Here is a 22785-nt window from a genome sequence, read left to right as displayed (position 1 = left end):
CAAAACCTAGCTGCTCCCCCCTGTGTGGTGTAGTAACACCAACTCGTGTTCCTGTCACTGCAACTCATGGCTTGCAGCATATTCAGAAAAAAAATTGTGTGACATCAGGCTGTGAATGTTCTGCCTGACACACAGTCCCAACCATGCAAGGAAATGAAAAATGGACTTTCTTCTACCTCACCCAACCACGAGGTCCCCTTTTTAACCTAAAAAACTGGAGGTGATACAAAGGGTCAGCAGGCAGAAAAATGCCTGGCACAACCCAAATCCACCCAGCTCAAATGAAATAAAAATGGTTGTTTTGTGTGGCTATTTACACAGAAGAGGAGCATAGAATTTCACTCCACCACAGACGTGTGATTTTTGGTGTTTGGCATACAGAACCAGGAGTTGGACTCCGTGATCCTTGTGGGTCCCTTCCAGCTCAGGATATTCTATGATTCTATGACCTCCAAACAAAAAAAGAAAACTCAGTTTCTATTTTAAATGCTAACTAGATAGTATAGGTGAAGTATTTTTCATGCATTGTGATGAAAAGAAGACTGTAGGATGTTTCTCAGGGCAATTTTTCAGTTTGTTTCTAGCATTCTTAACAATCTCTCACACAGAATCCTTTGTGCAACTGGATTAAGAAAATAAAGATCATTCTTAGTCAAGTGATACCCACAAGAAACACAAGAAGTTTCTAGCAATCTTGCTGGCAGATTCAACCAGGAGGAAGGATAGAGGAAGCACGGACATACAGTCCTCTAAAGCTTCTGAGGGAAAAGTGGACCACCAGAGGAACTTGTTGCTGGTGCCAGAGAAAAGTAAGCTTGAAGGTTATTCTCCCTGTCTTCAGGATTATTTTAATTTACTAATTAATTAACACATAATGCCTGAAGTGACAAGCATCATCTCTGCATGTCTGAAAAAAGTCCAAGCAAAAAGCATCCCCAAAATCCAGCTACCTTTCAAAATAATATTGTATATGGGGACTACAAACATTAACAATTAGCCTACAATGATCTGCATGATCTGTGCTTCATCCTTATGCCTTCCAGCTGCCTGATGGACAGGTACAGTGATTCCCAGAAAAGTGTATCAATGTGTTTCTTCTGTCTAACCACAAAATCATTCTCACTTCATTTACTGCTTAGTGGGAAGGCATTGCTGTGACCCAGGAATCAGCTCCTTCCAAATGGACAAGTCTCAAAGTTCAGCATTTTAGTGGTTTAAACTAAGAAGTTTGCTCATCCATAGCAGCCTGGACTGCAGAAAATCCAGTTGTTTGACCTGTTAATGCTCTCCTATCCAGCACTGCAAGAAAAAGACATTTGGTGAGGGCTCTGTGCTGAAACAGTAGGGGGGTACATGCCACAATACATCAATCCTGGGAAATTGGTGGGTGGGGGCTGGAAGCAGAACTACACTGAAACACTTCAACCAGAAATATGTTCTGGTTCTGAATCACAGACACATGGAATGGTTTGGGTTGGAATGGACCTTAAAGAGCACAAGAGCACCTAGTTCCAGTCCTATTGCCATGGACAGGATCACTTTTCACTGGAGCAGGTGGTTTGCACAACATAGCCTTGAACACTTCCAGGGATGGGGAATGGGAAAGAGTGATCAAGAACAGACACTTGATTATCAGGAAGCTACAGTGAGCTGGACCCCCTCCCTGACACTGGTGTGAGACCAATGCACCAAGTCTTTTAACCAGAAGTGAGAGAGGCTAGCAACCTAAAATAAACCTCAGTTACTCAAAGCACACAACTGCTTACACTGTGCAGCAAAAAGAAGGCACTGAGAGGATCCTTTGTCCAGTACCAGGGCAAGGGAGATATGCTGAGCCTTGGCAGTGCTTTGCCCAAAAGCACAGGGGCACCCGAGTCTGTGCTGTGTGCCTCCCACAACGGCAGCCACTGCTCATCTCCAGCGAGGGCTGTTCAGCACGGTTAACTTTGCTGCGAGCCCACAAAATCATTCTGTGATAGTCTCCATAGCATGTGTGCTCTGAAGGCTTTTAGAGTCAGTGGCAGGAGTGCAGTAAGAAGAAATAACTGTCTAGTAACCTTACAGCCAGGCACACACATGCACATCCAGTTCTGCCTCTGAGCTACGCTAATTATTTTTAACGGTAGCAATGCTCTCATGTACCAAACCTGAATGAAAATATACAGCTAGATAGGGAGGAAAATGTATTCTGTCAAACAGAATACTCACTTTCAGTTTACATGTAAGCATGTGTCACACTTAAACAGCAATAATACACAAAATTCTCACATGGCTAAATAAGCACAGATATACGTAGTGAAAGGAAGGAATATAGTTAGGGACAAATACTTTACATGTGTATAGAAAAAATGCAGGAAGGAAAACTAACCCTTTAATTTAGAACAATATCAGTGCCAAAAGCAATCCTTTAACATGACGGCAGAAAAAAAATCAGATTTTGGAAAAAGGGCAGTGTGACTATTTGTAATTTTTATTGCTGCTGGAGCAATGATGTGGCAAGAACCCACCAATATCATTTTTCCCTTCTGTATCCTTAAAATAATTCCCACCTGGGGTGCAAAGAGAGGAAACAAAAAGAAATAGAAAATTATATTTTTCATGAGTTAATCCTGGGAAGCAACCGCTCAGGTTTCCACATTTTTGGCAATGATAATTTAAATAAGGAGAGTGGTATTTTCTTATTTTTTGCACAGCTGGAATGCATGCTTCCAGATAACAGACAATTAAACTTCAGTTTAAGAAGAGGAAGAAGGCAGTATCCGATAGGATTCAGGGGTCCTCTCTTAGTGCTGCTGCATAGCTCAACACAGCACACTACAAAACAGTGCCCAGATGCAAACCTCTTTGGAAATACTGAAAGCAAGCAAGATCATCGGGGAAACAAGCAAACTGAAAGCAAAGAGAGCGTAACTACTGTACCTTTACTTTGGGGAGGGTTCTGACTTCTGTCTCGGAGAACATTAATCTGGTAGACAGCTCCATAAGGCTCAAAAAGTTCTTTTAATTCTTTTTCTGACCACGAACGGGGAATCTGTCCAACAAACATCTTAATGGCATCTGGGTCTGGTTGGTCTGAATGATCCAAAGCTCCATTCATCTTGTTAGCTGTGCCGTTACTAGAAAGTGGAAAAGGAGATTAAAAGGACAAGTTAGGAGACTACGCAGTTTTCATGTGCACTAGATGCAGAAGATGATGTCAATTGGCACACAGCAGAAAAAAAAATCAGTATTTAATTAATAGCATAAGTATTATGAACAAGAAACAATGCTATTACATTTTTCATTGACTCTGGTTTTCTCTGCAGGCTGCTGCTTAATGTCATTATATAAGATGAGAGCGGCACAACACAACCCAGGACTTCTGCATTTTAAAGCAGAGGATAGTGGCAAATAAGTGCAGATTTCTCTCCATGGCTCTTGTAAACAGAACTGCAGTGAATTCTCACTAAACTGGCTACTGGCAGAAACAAGGCAGTGCGTGCGTCTATGTGTGTGTGTTTTGTAATAAAGTCACATGAAAGGAGTATGAAACACTTGGCAATCTGTCAGATGACTAATGCAAGATGCCAGCGATGAATCTGCAGATTGTGTGAAGCATCCATGTGTGCATCAAATTAGTATGATATTGCCTAGAATGGAAAACACTCCAGCTATGTGGCTGGTTGCTGCCGATTACATGCCTATGCTCTTTAAAAAGGAAAAGCAGTCTGGAGAGACCCAGTGTAAAGCACATTGTTTATTGCTGCCATACAAAAAAAAAAAGCAAAAAAAAAAGCACAATTTAAAAAGACATGGCAGTGGCAAAACTGCCTATTTTGTTTTGGAAATTAAAATGCTGTTTCAGAAAGTTTTCCTCCCCTGCGAAAGGAGATAAAATTTTTTGAACATTTTCACCCCCTGTAAATTCTTAGCCTGTCTGATCTCCAGATGTACATCCTATTTCCAAGTTCAAAACAACCACACTTTTGCAGTGACAAAGAACTTTGGAACAAAAAGTAATCTGATCTGGAAGACAAATGATAGATCACTATTTTGGAGGATTCATACTCTTACACAGAAAATACATAATTTTAAATACTGAGCAAAAGTAAAAATACATCACTCCCTCCCCACCCCCCCCACCCCCCCTTTGCATTGTTGATAATTAAGGACAGTAGTTTCAACTAATTACTTGGCTAGAAATTCCAAAAGTGCTGATGATTTTTGGATGTTTAAGTTTCAAGAAAGAACACTAATGATGCATGAATTTTCAAGAATCCCCCCCATCTTTCCACCAGGGAGAGGGGGCAAATGGTCTGTATGCAACAATGTCAAAAGCTGATCATGGCAGAATTCAGGCATTTCAGAGCCACCTGCCACTTTCAAAAAACTTGGCTTTAATTAGACTTTCTCTGTTTGATGATTGTTCAGGAGTGAATGCCCACCGGAGGACTTGGAAGAGCTCAGAATCTGCACAACCAGATGAAAATCATATTTTACATGTGAGGGGAAAAAAAAAACTTTCTAAGAGTGGCAAGAAGAAAACAACCCTGTGCAATTCCCCTGCCTCATAGCTATAACCTGTGTGAAGACAAATTATTTAGTTGCATGTGTTTCATCTCCTTGAAAGCATAATTCACATTAATATGCCAGATATTGACTCTAGCACTTTCCCTGCTTACAGGTAGGAAGGAGAAAGTTATATTAAAGGCACATTTTACACCACCGGTGAGAAGTTTGATCATCCCTTGTGAAGTGCTTTCAACACGGATCAGCAGACAACAGCATTGATCACACTCATAAATGACTAAAATCCCTATCTGTTCTGGCAGGAATCTTGACTAAGAGACTCCAAGATTTGGTCCAAACTTTTTCATTACATTTCATGTACAAATATCTTGTCTTGCAAATGCTATTAATTTTGAGTAAGTTCTACAGGTCACAAGTTCACCTGCAGAAATTGTGACTTCTCCATGCCTTAGAAACTGCATTTCCATACAAAGACAACACTTAAGTCACACCAAGCCAACCATCCCCCTTAAAATTGCCAAGAAACAGAAAAACCATCCTGACTCACTTGAGTGATACTTCATGGGAGCAACTTTCAAGACTTTCATGGAGCAGTAGGCACCTACATGACACTTAAACCGCTCGAAAATCACTCCATTATTTCTTTTCAATTCCTATTCCTTTGTGTAAAACCCAATCTGTCAAACAACCTCCCTAGTAGGATTCCTGACCCATAGCTTAAAATAACTGGGAACAATGCTTACATGTTATTTTGAAGGAAAAGGTAGAAGTTTAGTTAAGCTCCCAGCTCTGCCCTGGGCTTGGTCAACTATTTTCTTTCATAAATTGGCTTGACTTTTCACTTCATTTATTCTCTATGTTGTTTGTATTGAGTTCAGTTCTAAATTATGCCCTTCATCTGTTCTCTCTGTTGGATCCTTTCTTTAAGAAATCCATACACAATTGCTACTTCAGCCCAAAATTACAGCTAGGGTCATATTTAATAAAGAATAACAAGTTTACTTCTTTGCTTTTTCCTTTACCAAAACCACCTTTACCACCAAGAGCCCCACAATTTTCCTTGCTAATAAGCCAATTTTTTTAAAGCCAAACACTAATAACTGTTTTCTCAGGTTAATGACCCCACTAGCATCAAGTTCTTGCTTTGAGCTAAAGGTTTAGGCACAGGCCAAGCTCTCTTCTAATTGCACAAAATGTTTAAGCCCTTTATTTTGTTGGGACCGAAGTTGAGTTACATTGATCATATTCTTTAAATTCTTTATTGGCTGAAGATGGTTAAAAGCTCTGACTCAAGGCATAGGTACCATACACTACGATGCAAAGCTCCAGGGGACAGGTTTTGTCACTGCCTGCATTAACTTGAGTAAGTCATTAAAACTTTTCCAAACTAAATTCTGCCAACCATTGACAGCTCTGTCAATCCATTAAATCCTGCAGAGTTAGGGAAAAACCAAGCATAATTTAGACTTCTCTTTAAAATACTTTTCTACCACAAGGTAGGGGCTTGATTGAACTGCCAACATTTTGGTGGTTTGACAGACAAGTTCGGGCCACAGAGAGGGCACTCATTTCTACAAACACAGCTGGGCTGCTTCCTAAACTGCACTTTGTTGATTTCTGTGCAAACCAAGGCTCTCAAGACACCTCAGAGGGGGAATCCACAGCTCATGTTGGAATTTTGAGAAGCTCATGAACACTGTTGCAGCAATGACACTTGCAGTGGTATCCTCACCCAGCTTTGGCAGCTGGTGTAGGACTAGAGCCGGTGCAGACAAAATGAACAAGTGAATAAAACAGCAGGGAGATAACAATGGGGAATAAACACCTATTTTATAGATTCTATGGATCTAATCCCTGCAGTGCACTTGAAGGCTCCACTGAGGAACAAAATTATACACCACACCTGCCTGCTGGTTCAGTTGTCACAGGGCTTGTTGGGTCCGTACAAAATCCAGCCAAATATGTTTCATCCTTTGCAAATGATCTCTTCTAAAGATTAATTCCCTTATCTTCTCCCAGCTTTCATCTTCACCCAATGGACATTAATGCTCTGCACTAAGACCTCTTGGCTGCTAACAGCTGTAGGGTTTTTACTAATTTCTCTTTGTCAACACAGTGTCTTTCAGAGGAAGTGGCTTCTTCCTTCCCTCATCTCCCTTCCTCCTGTACTCAAGAAGTAATAAGACAAAAGAGAAACTTCATGTAAAACTTTCCAGAAGAAGCAAAACAATCCTTTTCCTTGATTAGGATTATTTATTGAAAGCACAAGTGTACAGAGATAGCTGTGTCTAGGGGACACTAATGACAATGGGATCCCCTGGCACTTACTGTCAGCACCCAAATTATGACATACATTAAATAATAAAAAAAATAAAATTAGATTATGTGGCTTGCTGGCTCTACGCTGTGGCAATCCTTCCCTCCATAGCCAATTTAGCCCATTGGACTCAGGGGTGACCCAGCACATCATCTTCACTGACAAGGTGTCATCTGTATCATAGAGAGCAGCCTGAGGGCAGAGATTAAGACACTGAGTCGCTGGCTGCTTGTGGTTGCTGCCAGAGCATCCTCTCTCTCAATTTGTGCCAATTTTTCTTCTAATAACCTAACTACCATTCCATCATTTCAGCAAGCTGACAGGGCCACTCTTGAGGAGCTAGAGATTGTTTTAATATCCCTGCTGCTTCAGCAGGAGCACCAGAAAAACCCAGTAGATGCCCTCTTGGTCTCTCCCATTCATATCTTTAATTACTGTAGGACTGCTAAAAGTGAGCTGCCCACTCAGGACAGAGAGGTAGCCTTCAGCAACAATGACTGAATCAAAACAGACTCTCTTAAATTCATCACTGTTGAGAGCTTTGGCATTAATCCACGTTCATTTCCATTAATGATCCCAGTGTCAAGTCAGGTGCTGAAAAACAGCTGTTAACGGGGACCAAACCGATTTACATGAGACCTGTTTACCAAATCTGTTTTTAACCCTACCCAGAACTGTGCTTTTTTGGTTAATTCATATTGCAACCCTCACCCTATTATTGTGGTTTTACCATTTGCTGGGGATTTGCCTTTTTCATGTTCCATGGTGTAAGATATTTGAATTCCCTCTAAGAGGCAACAGAATGAGAACATGATAACAAATGAGTTCCAAGTGTAATGACAACTAAATCCAACCCAGCACAGAGGTATTTACAGGCACCAAAGTTTCACAGTAATAAAGCACTTACATCTGAGCTGTGGCATCACTGCCAGGATATCACACAAACTGACAAAAGCGACAACACCCATTTGAAGGCTTCTGAGTGCTGTCAAGAGAGACAGCCAAGCATCACCTTACTGTACTCCAAAGGTCATAATTGCTGGTTTACGAGCAAATTTTATCTGGAAGGACCCAAAAGGGCTTTATAAACTCATTGTTTTAGAGAGGAATGACTTCATCGTAAGGTGACAGACGGCAGCTGTTTAATGACATGGAGCATTATCACACAACAATTTCAGCCAGGAAGGGTAGAACAATACCGTACCCAATTGAAAACTGCAGGGGGCTGCAATTTATATACACAGAAGGTAATTACCTACATTGGATTTTGGCCAGCAAAATAAGGGCCAGAACCTCTGACAAACAGAAAAAGAAGCTGTGCAACATTTTTAAGCTGTAAATGACCAGGTCTCTGTGTTTTGGGGGAAAAAAAGTCATCTCCAGATGCTTTCTGGCCCATCAGCATTTTTGCAGCACACTTGCTCAAAAGCAGCTCAAAGGAAAAATGATGTTTCAAAAATCATTAACTGCTTCTGCTGTAGCGTGTTGTAGTTTTTGGCAGAACTATTAGACTCTAATAACACTTATAATTATTATTAAGTAACGCATATCCTAAACAGCAATTGCTAAATGACCCTGACATCACGCCCAGTGAAAAAAACCTCATATGGCAGGATGTTCAGTCCTACATAGGCAGTAAAGTCTACAAAATAATTATCTCCAGGCTTCCCTGCACCCATCAGCAGGGCTAACAACTGAGCAGCTGTAAGACTTGCAATCCATCTTACAGCCCCATAAAGACTTTAACAAAGAGATGAGCAATTCTTCATCCACCCAGCAGAGAGCAACCGCACTTGCACTCACACACACATGAATTACATGAAAAGCCTGATGGCTTTTAATACCTGACATACAATGCTCAGATTTCACTCTTCTTGGTAGCTAATACTCAAGTGCTCGTGTAAGCACTCAGTGGTAAATGCAAATATGTTTATCCTTGTATTGCCTCCACATTGGCAGAAATTATCTCTGAAAGTGTAATTTTTCTTAAGACAATGAGTGACATTTTACTTAATTTTTCTGGTGAAATCAGAGATTTATTGTAGCTCAGCTTTGCTAACTCTCTGTGTGTACATCATACAAACCATAGCAAACCACTGTTAGTATAAGGAATATTTGTTTTCTGTTTAATTCCAAATTTAGTACAGGTAATCACTTTAATGCCTCAGTTGCAAATTTAAGGTAAGGTAAGAAGACATTTTATCCCAGAGGAAAAAACTTTTGAAAATATGCGGGGGTGGGGGGGGGGGGGTTGAAATTCCTACCTTGAAAATGTTTTGATGGGTAACAAATCTGGGCTGGGAGAAGGAGCAGCAGAGGGAAGTTGCCTTTCACGCAGATAGGTCAGACTGCATGATACTAAAGGCAATATGAATTGGAAAAAGTACTGAACAAAATACAGACTAGAGAAACATCAGAAGAGAGATGATCCCACCTGAGATAAAACATGTTATTTCTTAGAGGTATAGATGCAGATTCCTCACCAGTATCACAGAAAGAAATCAAGGATACAAAAGGAAATCTTAGTAAGAGCTACATTAAAATGCAGTTCCCTTTTCAGCTGGAGGTGAACATTGGAGCACATACACTCCTTTGTGCTTTAAGGCTTCTCACCTCCCTAAAATCAGCCCTCAGAGTTCTGCTCACCAAGTTAAATATTCACCTCCAGAGGGGGGTGGCTCTTCAGGTGTTCAGCCTCTGTGTTCCTGCACCACTTCTATTACAAACCAGTTTGATTTAAGGCAGGAGTTTCAACTTAAACCCTGGATACCCCTTGTGTACATGTTTAAATTTACCTAAAGATATTATTCTAATGTTCTGCTCTTGGTAATGCTTCCTGGAACCACAGAGTCAAGCAACTAACTTTGCAAAAGCTTTGTACATCTGCTACATCACACCTTCAAAAAACCCCTTACAGCAAACACATCTTCCAAAACCAAAAAAAGTCCTACATGTTTCAGATGATCTCAACTCTTACTGCTGCTGTATGAACTTTTTTTTTTGTTTGTTTTTATTAAACAATTTATTTTTTATAACATGCAGTAGTGCTTAATGATGTGCATGTGCTATAAGTAGAGCAACTCATACAACTTAAAATACATGTAAACAAGAGTGAACGAGTGCAGAAGAGAAAGCAAGCAGGGAGGGGAAGAGGTTTGTTTTTTTTAGAGTCTTCTGTTTTGGAAACAAATTAAATATCACTGCTAGTTCATCTAATAGCAGAAGCAAACCATTATAAATTATCAAGAAGCAAACAATTAAACAAAACCATCTATACAAGCCTGAACTGGGCAGCATCTTTTTGTTTTTGCTGATAAAATTTACAGTGGCCTATTTTCAGTATCTTTAGACATTTGCCTACACTGGCCTATAGATTTTACTCAACTGAAAGAAGTAGAAGCTCAACAGCCAGTGACAGATACCTGCCCTTCAATGGCTGAAGAAAGTCCAAGCCACCCCACCCCAACTGCTTTGAATTAATTTCCCTTCTTATTCAAGTACCGACAAGAATCACAAATTTCTGGGATATATAATAAGAATGACTGAAAATAAGTACTTGAAGATAAATATTAAGAGCCTATGTAAGCCCCAACCCTTGTTCTTCCAGGCTGCTGTAGGCTTTGGGATATAATTAGTTCAAGGTTTGATGAGGTCTGCTAAACAATAATGTTCTACAACATAAAGCTCAGCTTAGTCAACCACCCAATACTTAATTTTTGCTTTCTGGGCAGAATTTGTTCTCTACATTAAATGCTTAAACAAGATTGGGGACTGTCTTCATCAGGTGGAAGGTAGGCACATTCCTAAGAAAAGTCCCATGAGAGTTAAGACAGAGAATCCAGAATGGTTTGGGTTGGAAGAGACCTTAAGGAACATCCATTCCAACTCCCCTGCCATGGACAAGGGAGCCTTTAACTAGACCAGGCTGCTCTAAGCCCCATCCTTGTCTTGAACACCTTCAGGGATGGGGCAGACACAGCCTCTCTGGGCAACCTGTTCCAGTGCCTCACAATAAAGGATTCGTTCCTTACATCTAACCGAACCTCCTCCAGCTTAAGGCCATTTGCCCTTGTTCTATCACGATATGCCCCATAAAAAGTTCAACAAATATTATGTCATGACTTTTAAATATCTGTTTTCTATTGACCAAGTCCCAGATGGGCATCTGCAATCTCATTTTGACCTGGCATGTTAACCAATAATAAATGTTTCTAATTTGTAATTTTTCTGTGTCTAAACTAACCTCTACTATGGCAACTACTGCAACTTACTGTTCAATTCTCGTTGTGCTCCTCAACAACTTTTTGCTAATAATGTCTTTGGGGCATTAAGATCTGTGCTCTGTCTAAAAGGGACTCTAGTTGAAAAGGGCTTTTTTTCTCTCTGCATCACTGTAAACTGGACAGTAACATGAGAGTGAGCTTGTGCGCCTGAACAATTACATTACAGTTTTGGAGCACGGACTGATGCACTTTTTCACATGAAGTTGAACCTGGAGTATCTGACTGCTCAGTATTAATGGTGTGGATTATTAATGCCTTGCCTTGCTGATTACACACATTTGCAATGAAGCACACTTCTTTCTGTGTGGCAGGAAACATTTACTGGTATTATTTTTTTTAAAAGCACAACGGTATTTGATTACACCCAAATGCTTATGTATTTGTGACATGTCAACAACTGAATTAGAATAGTACCAGGCTTTTAAAATTCAGGACACATAGGACCATCTGTTTTCTTGTCAACAACCTCAGACTCTCCCTCCCCATTCTAAACACTTACTGCTCCAAATTTACAAAGTTGTTTCTCAATTCCCTTCTTCCTTTGCCCTCCAAAAAAACTTCAAAGACAGCAATGAAGGCTTCAAAACTTTTTTCTTTTACTTGATAATTACTGACATGACTATTTCAGTAAGTTTTGTTGCCAGGCTGGCAATTATCTGCAAGTTCTTATGAGGTTTGCGAGGTTTTATCTAGTTTATGGAAAACTCTGTCCTGGAGTTGTGATGGAGGGCATGGGAAAGGTGTTCTCTAGACATTTGTTTTGAAATGCAGCCACTTCTGTGTGCTAAAATCAACCGATTATTGCAAGAAGTAATTTACAGTCCAGTGTTTTTCAAAACTGGCACCCACATGAGTATGTACACACATGCTCAGGCCCGGTCCCAGCGGAGATCCACTGTGCAGGGGAACATTTTCATGGGCCCAAAAGCCATGTCCAAAGAGAAGGATGCCAAGAGCTCATGCCTGACATGTCTGCTTTACCTAAACAGTTTCTTTAAAAAGGGAATGGAAGATCACAGCCCTGCTCATTTTAAGGGTGCAGCCAATTTTGTTTAGCCAGTTTTGGTTAGATCTCAAATAGACCATTAGAGGAAACCGTGACATTCAATTTTCTTACTTAAAACAAAAAATTCTATCAAGCTCAACCATGCTCTCCCCTTCTACAAATCTGAATATAAGAAAAGCTCATTGTCCAAAGTATGATGCAATTGTGATTTCAACAAGTTGAGCATCATTATAGCAAAATCCCCCTCAGCTGATTCCTTTTTTTAAATAATTTCTTCATTTTTTTGACACCACATCTGGCATATAGAATACAGATGATCATTTGTTTATATATCTGTCTAAATGCCTTTTCCAAACACAGCCAGATGGAGCCTTTCAAAATCAAATTAATTTCAGATTAATTCACTCTGGACCCACTCCAGTTTCATGACTCTTTGCTTTGAGGCACCATCTAAATTGATTTAGAGTCACGAACTTAAGAGAGCTCAAGTCCTTAGGTACAGGAAAATAGAGATCTTTCTTGCACACTGAAAGAGTCAGCAAATCAAAAGGGTTCATGATCATAAGTTTTGGCTCCTAAAAAAGCCCTCAACCAAATCAACATAAGAATGCCTTAGTCTACATAATGCCAAATTCATATATAAAAATCTTAATATCTCATTCCAGAAAAATCACTTTAGAATTTACATCTTCAATGCCTCCCTTGCTGAGTCCAATAAAATTTATTGCTCTAATTAAAAAGCAAAATAAAAAAAAGCGTTGCTCTAAACCTTGCAATAAGCAGTAGTCATGGAAAGATAGGAGACAGGTAATAAAAATCTCCACTGCAAGGGATTTATCTAAGGAACTATAAACAAATGTAGCCTGCGAACACTGTGGGCTTGCATACTGTCAATCCTCTGTGGATGCCTTTATTATCTCACTTGTTTCAATTGCAATTTGGGTTTCCATGGAGATGTAACAGTCAACTCTGGAAAATTATAAGATAAATGTCAGGCAGTGATAACGGTGTTAATGAAGCTTCATTGACAAGCAGAACTATGCTTCAAATAATAGGCATATTTCTATTAGCATATGTATAACCTGTCCAGAAAAAGAGAGAAAAAAAATCCCAACAACAGGGAAAGACAATATTTAAAAATTAAAAGGAAATAGTGTATATAGATGATACAAGAAACACAATGGAACATTGCATCTATGTGAAAGGATGAATCCCTAACAGACAGAAGAGATGCGGATTCAAAATTTAATTTCCCGATTCCTCTTGAAATTTTTGCACTCATTTACCAGGCTGAAAAGGCACTTTGCTGACACACGCAGACACACTCCTGCATGGTGTGACTCTTGTTTCCTTACAGCACGGGGCTGGAAGGATCTGCTTCACCAGGCACTTTGAAGCTGCGATTTCATAATGCGCAAATACAGCTGCAGTGGGCTGTTAGAAAGATGCCGACCTCAGTGGAAACACGAATAGCGCACGCACCAGCGCGGCCTCCAGAGCTCTCGGGTGTCGTTCGTGCTCACATCGGGGTGGCTGCTCCACCACATCTTGATACACGATGAGTTTAACGTGATACTGCCGGGGCAACAGCCTGAGCACTTCAGATGACAGTATGGTGTGGTCTTGACATGCTTCTGTGTTAACCAAGCCTGTAAAAGCTGGAGAAGCTGCCAGTCATCTGTGAAGGGCTGGAGCCAACTTTTTTCTTCCCACAGATGGAATGGTTTTGGTAAACTGGAGGTCAAAAAGGTGACAAAGCGGATTTCTGCAGAACAGAGGGCAATGAAGCTCATCCTGATTTATTTCAATGAGTCAAGCTCTTCATTTGGCCAGGGGGGACTTCCACCTGGCCAGGGGAAGGGGAAAGAGTTTGGCTACACCTGTACTTGAGGGTTTATTTTGGCAATTTATCAGAAGCCAGGAGTAGGGCAGGAGTGAGGCAATCCTACTCCAGAGAACCACATAGAAATTTTTGTAGGTGGATGAAATAAGCTAAGATATTCACGGCCTATTAAAGAGGCAGTATTGCCTCTGTCTGGACTACCAAGAGGTGCTAGAGGTTGATCCTATGTCTTCTCATCCTACTATTTGGCCTTGGAAATTTTAGTCCCTTGCCCATCTGTGTAACTCTTTCAGGCAGTGTCAGTCCTCTCATCTCCTCCTCTGTCTCTGAAAACAAGGTTCTGGTATTAGAAGAGTGTTAGAGGAGCTATAGATTAAATGATGAAACGGAAAATCAGGGTCAGGCTTGCCTCAGCAGCAGAGGTAGGTAAAATCTTAAACACACAAGCAAACAAAGAAGAAAATCTTAATACCTCCAAAGGCTTGTTGTAAAAGCATGTGGGCAGGGAAAACTTCGGGAATTGTTGGGTAACTCTCAAATGTTACTGGGAAGTATAAACTTATGTAGCTGGTTCAACCAAACGTCTGCATGCAGGACAGGAAACAAGCTGATTTTGCCATTTCAATGAAAAATATAGCTGGGCAGTGGGGTTAAGAGCAGAGTTTTTTGTTCTTTTTCCCTTCCTCTCCTCAAAACGCCTCTGTTCCTCCTACCTTGTCTAAAATATGTTTGTTTAGTAACGGCAAAAGTGAACGCTGTCTGGAAAACACCTCTCATTTCTCCAGGGAGAAGTCATCTTTGTCCAGACAGGTTTTAGGGGGCAGAAAAGGGAGTTGAAGAAGTGCCCAGTCTTTCTGCAGAGCAGACCTCAGCTCTGATCAGATTGCTGGACAACACCAAAATCAATAGAGGGTTTTTTTCCTAAGCTGTATTACAAGGAAGCTTAAAAAAAAGTTTCCCTTTTTCTGATTCTTTTCTAACTGCTCCTCAATATAACAAATGGGAAAAATCTAAGTATCTCATTAGATTTCTACTAAAATGTCAATAGTTAGAAAGTGATTTTCCCCAGTGAGTTTTCCAAATACTTATAACTCACTCTAGTGCTTTTAGGGGGAGGAGGAAAACCTCTAAAACCTAATATTAGTGGTAGTTGATTCTATGTAGAAGGACAAGTACGCCTGCCAGCTCTGTGGAAGACTAAGAATAATGAGTAAAACTTAAGTCTGGCTTCAACTTCAGATGGGCAAGACATACACGCTCCTGCCAGGGTCAAATGGTGGCAGAACCAGGTCCTGCCAGACATGAAACCATGATTTGTAGATTAAAGAAAATAAACTGGATGAGAAAGAAGAATTTTTTCTTTCACAAGCAATTTTTTTTAATGAAAGAAAACCCACATCTGCCGTGTGGAACACATTGTTCGCACTGCAAAACAGGCCAAGTTGTCTTAATTTCTCACTTATTGAAATCTCTAAATTCCACTGCAATGTGTTTTCTAGCATCTTCAAAGGATTAATTTTCCTTTGTATTTTGGATTACCAACAGTTTTACGTCCAAAGAGACCTGCTATACAAAAGGTCAGTAGTAACACTGGCAGACAAGTAGTCAACAACAACTTTGAGTTTTTAAAGTAAACCCTCATTATAGCTTAAGATTTTACTTAGTCCCTTATTTTTTCTCTAGTATTGCAAATAAGATATTTTGCTCTGTCGGTTGTGCTGTTCTTTTGAAGCTCACAAGAAAATAAACAACTACACATAATTAGGGAAGGAGAAACTTGCCCTTTAAAGGCATCATTCAAACAAACAAAATGAGAAAAAATGGTTTAAATTTTCCTAATAAACATACCCTGAAAAATCCTAACAAAAATACACCCTAGCACACACACATGCACACAGACTTCCCAAGTCATATGGCAGTGATTTACGGGGACGCTTCTGACTTCAAAGATCTTTTAATTGTGAATTTGAAGGACACTGCAAATGCAGCATTGGGAAAACAAAACAGGGGTGCCATTCGGAACTGTTTCGCCAAATGGAAAGGAAAATACAGCTTGAAAAGTTGCCAAACCTCCATGTTTTTAAGGTAATCATAAATAATTGCAGTAGGAAAAATTTAAAATTATGAGATAACTTCTAAACTGTGCTTTTTGGAAAAAAATCTTATCCCAGTGGCTGTTTATTTGCTCTAAAAGTTTAATTCACAAGCAAAAATGAACCCAGGTCTTAGGGACTTGCTGACACTTTTACAGAAGAAATGCAAACAGATGAGATAGAAAAAAAACCAGAAATACCATCCATGTAATTTTGACCACCACATAATTTACAAAAAGTCTTAACTCCAATACCCTTATGCAAAAGGAAAGGTAGTTAAACAGTCGTGGATATATTTTTAAGCTCCCTGTAACATACTTGACCTGTGGAAACTTGGCCAGCTCAGGTTTGGCTGCCTGTCAGCAGCAGTGTGAAACGCAGTGTGATTTATAGAAATCTCTGTCATCACACCACAGGGTTAATTTCTTTCCTTCTTTTTTCTCTTTCCCTCCTGCCCCTGAAAGTGGAAAACTCTTATTTGTGATGACAAGTCTTTGGAAAGCTGGAGGATTAGTAACACCATGTGGTTCCCTAAGATCTCTAGCCCTTTTCCAACTGTTTTTCCATACAACTCCTCTCTGTATGGTCATCGGCACCTCCACTCAACAGATGGCAAAAGGGAAGAACCTGCCCCAGGGCAGGTGGAGGGACCAGGATGCTGGCAATGGAAGAATACAGACTTGAAGCTCACGTCTCAGCTGCCTGATACAAGAAACTGAGGGGAATCCAAGCATCAAATATGGGATTTTAATAATATGAGCATTTATTTTAATGATTTGAAGGCTGAACCTGCTGGGCTTGTCACTGTAAGCAAGAGATATGGAGAAAGAAACGACGAAGCCTGAATTTTCATTCTGACTGCCACGACTGGAGAGCTGTGGATTTGTGCTCATTCTGGTCTAAGGCAGGGAAAGATTTCTGTGCCCTGTGCCCACACAATCACTCAGGACAGGCAGCCACCAGCTGGGCAGCAGATCAGCTCTGAACACCGAGCACAGAACTTCACTCGAGCAATTTCAAATTCATTGAGAATGGTATTACTCACAGATTATTTTAAGGCACATCAGTTTTCTTGCTATAACCATCCTTCAGAGAAGATGAAATCTAATAGAAGAACAAAGCTGGGAAGTGTATCTAATGGTAAAGAGCACAGAACTATGCAACAAAAAAGCTGTTTCTCAGCCACACTCTCTTCCCTTTGCTGTGCTTATCTCCCTCACCTTTGAATTATGATCCCATCCCAACAAAGAATTCTAAAACACTCAGAGGAAACCACTACATAAATGCTGAACCATTATGTTATTAAAGAAAAAAACAACAACCCTTTCATGATGTATTATTTCTTTTTATTGTATTTTTTTAACTTGATGCAATTCTAATTCTTCTTTTAAATGCAGTTTTTGAATATTATGAAATACAGCAGAAGTAAAGTACTTTCCAAAGCCACTATTACTATTTGCATTGCAAGAGCATCTCTGAGGCCCCAAACAATACTGCCTGCTTTCTAAGTAGCAGACCTAATTTTATTAGTAATCCCAGCTGCTTTCCTACTATTTTCATGTTAGGAAACATGACACACCCATAGATTATTTTAATAGACAGTTAAGAAATAAAGGGGAGAAGGGGACACAGCAGGTCTGAGTTCACTTAGCCTACAAAGTCAGAAACTTTTAATTTACTGGTTTCTACTAAGCATGTTCATTAATGAACCCAAGATCTTTAATGCTTCTTTAATTGTCTGTGCTTCCATCTTTCCATGACTGGACTGAATATCAATAGAGTTGGCTTAAACAGTTGTGCTCTCCTAAGAAGGTCAGAGAATCTGGGGGGTTTCCTGGACAGAATGAGAATGTATTCCCTGAAGTTTCAAGGTAGAAGGAAATGCAACTCTAATGTGCCAGCTCACGTCTCATTACTCCATATTTTCTAGGCATTTATCCAGTAGATGCCTTGCTATCCTTTCTTATTTAATTCAATGATGCATTCTTCCATAGAGTTGCACTAGGCTGACACATTAATTAAAACTACCTTGAAATATTAGCAGCTACATAGCATTTGATTGGTAGGAGAAAAATAGTTGGGTATGAAAATCAGTATTAGCTTTTACATAAAATAAATTATTATTCCATAAATTTTAATTGCCTGGGGCATTTTTATGAACAACAGGGATTAGTAAATATCATGTATACAATACATTGTATATGTAACAGACAGAATAATCAAGGCTGACAGAGTACTTTTGCTTGTTTCAGAGCACAAACACAGCTCACATGGAGCAGGAGCAGATTACAAGGAGCTTCCCCGTAGCCACATGCAGCTGTAAAAGCTCGGAGTCAGCAATGGCAGCGCACTGACAGTTAAATCAAAACTATACATCCTTGAGGAGCCATTTCGTCTAAATCACAGCTTCTGATTCCTCATCTTATGTGGTCAGTGGGCCTGCATTTCTTAAAAATGGGAGCACTGGTGGAGGTAGGACTGAGGCTTCAGGAGAGCTGCTTTTGTCAGCTCTGTTCCACGAGTGCTGCAGAAATGTACACAAAGCTTTACAAATGACCTCATTTTTACTAGGAAAGGACAGCTCAGCTCTGTTCTACATTTTCCTCAACTGAAAGGAAGGCCCCACAGCCAAACTGTCATGTCTAATCATTGTGTTGCTGGAGAGTGTTTAAAACAAACAACTTTTTTCTTTTTTTCTCCTCTCTTTTAATACAAAGCTGTGGAGCAATTGTTGTGTTTTTAGAGAGTGGGAGCTGCGTTTTCTATCACATAGCCAAGACACTAGAACAGCAATTTTACCCAGTGTAACGAACGAGCTTTATAAGGATAAATTTTCACTTCATTAATGATCTGAGCTGATTATTCCCTTCCCCCACTATTCCTTTTAGGTCATGGATCAAATGTGACCCACTTTCCTTGAATGCTTTCCCACCATCTATTTTTCCCATTAGAGTAGAAAGCCAGTTGCTAAGGACACATTACAAAGCAGCCACGCAAACACTAAATATCTGCTCCCCAAAAACACACATGCACACACACACACACACACACACATTTTTCTTCTCCCCTGCCTTTACAATATTTCCCCCCACTCATCATCCACTCTCAGTAAGATCCTGCATTTTCAGGAAAGCCAACAACAGAACTGCTTATAAGGACAGGCTTAGCACTAGAATAGGATTTTCTAATGAATACAGAGACTCCTGGGGCCCTTCATATTTAAAAAAATATAAAGGCAGCAGCCTTGGTTTTTAATTACTCCTAATTCTAAATCTCATGGCCTTAAACACAATAGCTCTTTCAACTCGGAAAAAAAATGACACTAATCAGTTACAGAGTCCCCTGCGCAACCTGCTAGTCCTCTGCTGGCATTGCAATGCTTGCACTGCTATGATTTTTCAAGGTTGACCAATGAGTCAGCAAAGCCAAAGCAACTTGAAAGCATTGAATCATGCAACTGAAATGTTTCTTTCCAATACAGCTCTGGATGGATTGCAATTAGCAAGGGGAATCACTACAAGGCAAATATTGTAAGAGCAGAGAGAGAGAGAAATAGGGAATTAAAGGAGATGTTGCTCATTTTGCAAAAAATGAGCCCCAGATGTTAAGATATTTGTGGTTTAATATAGCCCCTCTCACCAACCAGGTAAGGAATGTAATTAAAAAGCATTAAAGTTCAGTTGCTGAAGCTCAACAGAAACTAAATGAAGATTTAATTCGTCTGCTCTACTTCCCTCTGAGTAGCTGACTAATATTCCTACTTGGTGCAAAGTCCTGTGAAATGGAAGACTTGTGTTGTTACACAGTGCTTTCCATGAAAATCCTTCTCATTGGCATTTATAAAAGAAAAGATGTCATTCTAAGTGTCTCATTGAAAAATTAAACAGATGTATGTTACACTGCAGCTGCTTGGATTTGTCTGACTGCTTCAGCTTTCCATGTAATTTATTACACTTCCCAGAAGGACTGTGCAACACCTTGGTGTTTCTATAACCAACACCTCATTCCTTTGGCAAAGCCAGGTACACGATATGATTCAATGTTTCATGTATGATAAAATACTGATGAATAATCATTCACATCTAAATTACAGTTACACAGTAGAGAAGACTGAGTATTTGGTCACAACCCGTATTTCTACTTCATACCACCCATTCTTTTTCCACAGAACTTCCACAGCATCCTTTCTCCTAACTCTCATAGGGATGACAGAAATCATAACTGCAATAGGATTTTCCATTTAGCAGGACGATGAGCACGTACATCAGAGCTGAATTGCACCACTGACACTGTGGAAAGATTAGAGTCACGAGCATCCAAGCAAAATGAACCGTAAATACAATTACTGTTGAACTATCAACGAGCAAACTTAGCATGGGTTTCAAGCAGTGGCAGTCTAACAGCCTCCTGAAAAGAAGAATAAAATCCTATTGATTGCAGGATTTATTTAGACCCAGTATTCAGTCAAAAATCTCCAGTTTTGGATTGCAGGAATAATAGTCTGAATAATAGACTTTTACTCTCAGTACCAAGTGAGTTGCCCACAAGAAAGACGACCCTGACATATGGCCAAGGCTTCCAGGCACCTCAGAGAGCAAGTCCATCAAGCTCCTTAGATGTGCACTGAAAGCATGGAAAGCTTCCACTCTCTGGAGGACATTGAAGGGAAAAGCCATCATTTTTCCATCTGAAGCAAGCAAGCAAACCTATTTTTCTGGACATTCAAAGAACTTTCCAGATTTTGACCATATTTTCTTCTTTACACTACCCCATATTCCTCTACTTTCCTTTGTATTCACAGGGGTTTTTCCTATCACTTCTCTTTTGAATTGTCCTTAACACACCTTTTCTTTGCATTTAATGCATTTGTTCATCATTAAACTGATGATTCCACTAAAAATACACCAATAAGAAAGGCAACCATGGCAGCTGGCCCTTATTACTGCATCAGTTCTGGGCAGGATTCCGAAACCAGATTAAGTGACAACAACTTCAAAGCGTTTGAACATCAGGTTCCTAGCACCATGTTTTATCATTTTTGAACAGTGCTTGAATTCCCAACAGCTCCCTTCCAGTCTGAATAACTACTACCCAAAAATAAATATGCTGTAAACTGTTGATCTCTTTTCTCTTGACTGTTTTTGCCAAATTGCTTTCAAGCACCTGTGGTACTCTCCAGCTGCCACTGCAGCTCCTTTGCTTAATTTTGTAAGAAGAAACACACGAGTCATATGCAGTAAAAAGTAATCTTATCCTTGAATCCTTCCAGTAGCCAAGACACAACTGTCCTCTGGAGTGAATTGGTTATCTGTTTACTTGATGAATTCTGAAAGACACTCAGCTTCCATATCCCCCAGCCGCCAACAGTGGCTGAGCTCCCACCAGAGCTCCTGCGCAAATCAAAGTAAGGACAGCGAGGCATCAATTTTGCCACTCAGTTCTATTCTGCAATAGATGCCAGGCAGCAGCATTCAGCTGCTCTATTTTGTTGTTTAGTGCCTTGCATCATCATTCTGCTGGTATATACAAGCAGCGACTGTTTTCCAAAGGGAGACATGAGGAGCCAGGTTACAATGCAGAGAACGACACTCATTACTGTAAATTAAAATCCTTAAACAAATCACCGCCAGTAAAACTATCTCTGTTTCGATTACACTCTTAGCTAGCACATCCAGGCTTTTCTTGCTTTGGCCAGAAATACTAAAGCCACGATTGAACTAATCTGTAATCATGTTGTTTATTTCAAATTAGAGATAATATAAAAAGCATAACAGTGAGTATAAGTATATTCATAGCACCACTGCAGACATCCAAAAGGAACTCTATTTTATCCCTGCTGCTTTGCATTTTAGCCTCATTTCTTCCCCTTTTACAGTCTATGGTAAATACAATATTTGCTTTTAGAGTTCTGACTCTCCGGGGATTATAAAGGAAAAGTACTTAACACAGAGATTATCTTTCTGGTGTTGCACTGTACAAATGAAAATTGTTACATTAATGGCACTATACAGTCATGTTCAAACACCATTAAGTACCTCTCCAGAAAACCAAAGGAAAGGGAATGATGAACTCCAGCATAGTTCTGCCTTGACTTGCAAGTATATTTGTGTTTCTCCCTCCCTCACCATGCAAATGACTCTCTGGAAAGGAATCTTCAGACTTTCTTTTTCTTTCATTAACAGTTTACAGCCTGCAATAAGAGTAACAGGAAATATTAATACTTAGGAAGCACAGACAGAAATTTCTCTGAAGAATACAAACTGTAAAACTGTTACAAAATCTGCCTTTGAAATTCTGTCCAAATATGGATTTACACCATCAGCTCAAATTGAGACCCACTTTCACACCTAAAAATCCCAAGCCTGAGTGGGTTTAAAAGCATGTAACAAACTTCCTTCAAACACACCGAGACTCACTACTTCATTCTGTTGTGCATTCCTCTTCCTCCATGGGTTTAAGGTTTATTTTTAGCTGCTTTAAACTCGAATGGGTCAGATGTGTATCTGCTAATGAGTATTGGTAATTAAGGTTTCAAACCACACAGCAGCAATCTAACACTTTAATGTTGCTGATATCTCTCTATATTTGTGTATATTTTCAGAGCAATGTCTGAGTCCTATTTGATTTAATTTCATTAAGTTCTTCAAGGCTAAAGTTACTTATGAAAGCTCAAAATATAACTAAGTGTAGATTTTTGTCCTTTTATTCACCACAAACCTTTGCAACTGTTCTAT

At 39.8% G+C, this 22785-nt stretch overlaps 1 protein-coding gene across 7 annotated transcripts in view; it reads right to left on the bottom strand.

The window, feature by feature from the left end:
* LOC131592837 (CUGBP Elav-like family member 2) overlaps positions 1 to 22785 on the bottom strand; it is a 370538-nt gene that overhangs the window by 123277 nt on the left and 224476 nt on the right. For all 7 annotated transcript variants that reach the window (XM_058864644.1, XM_058864642.1, XM_058864641.1 and 4 more), the window contains one exon: positions 2920 to 3116. In XM_058864644.1, the coding sequence (XP_058720627.1) occupies positions 2920 to 3116 (197 nt within the window). The remainder of the gene's footprint in view (positions 1 to 2919; positions 3117 to 22785) is intronic.

The sequence above is a fragment of the Poecile atricapillus genome, chromosome Z (assembly GCF_030490865.1).
Source record: "Poecile atricapillus isolate bPoeAtr1 chromosome Z, bPoeAtr1.hap1, whole genome shotgun sequence".
NCBI classification, from domain to species: Eukaryota; Metazoa; Chordata; class Aves; order Passeriformes; family Paridae; genus Poecile; species Poecile atricapillus.
Note: the sequence above shows the minus strand (reverse complement) of the source record. Positions and strands in the feature narration are given on the sequence as shown.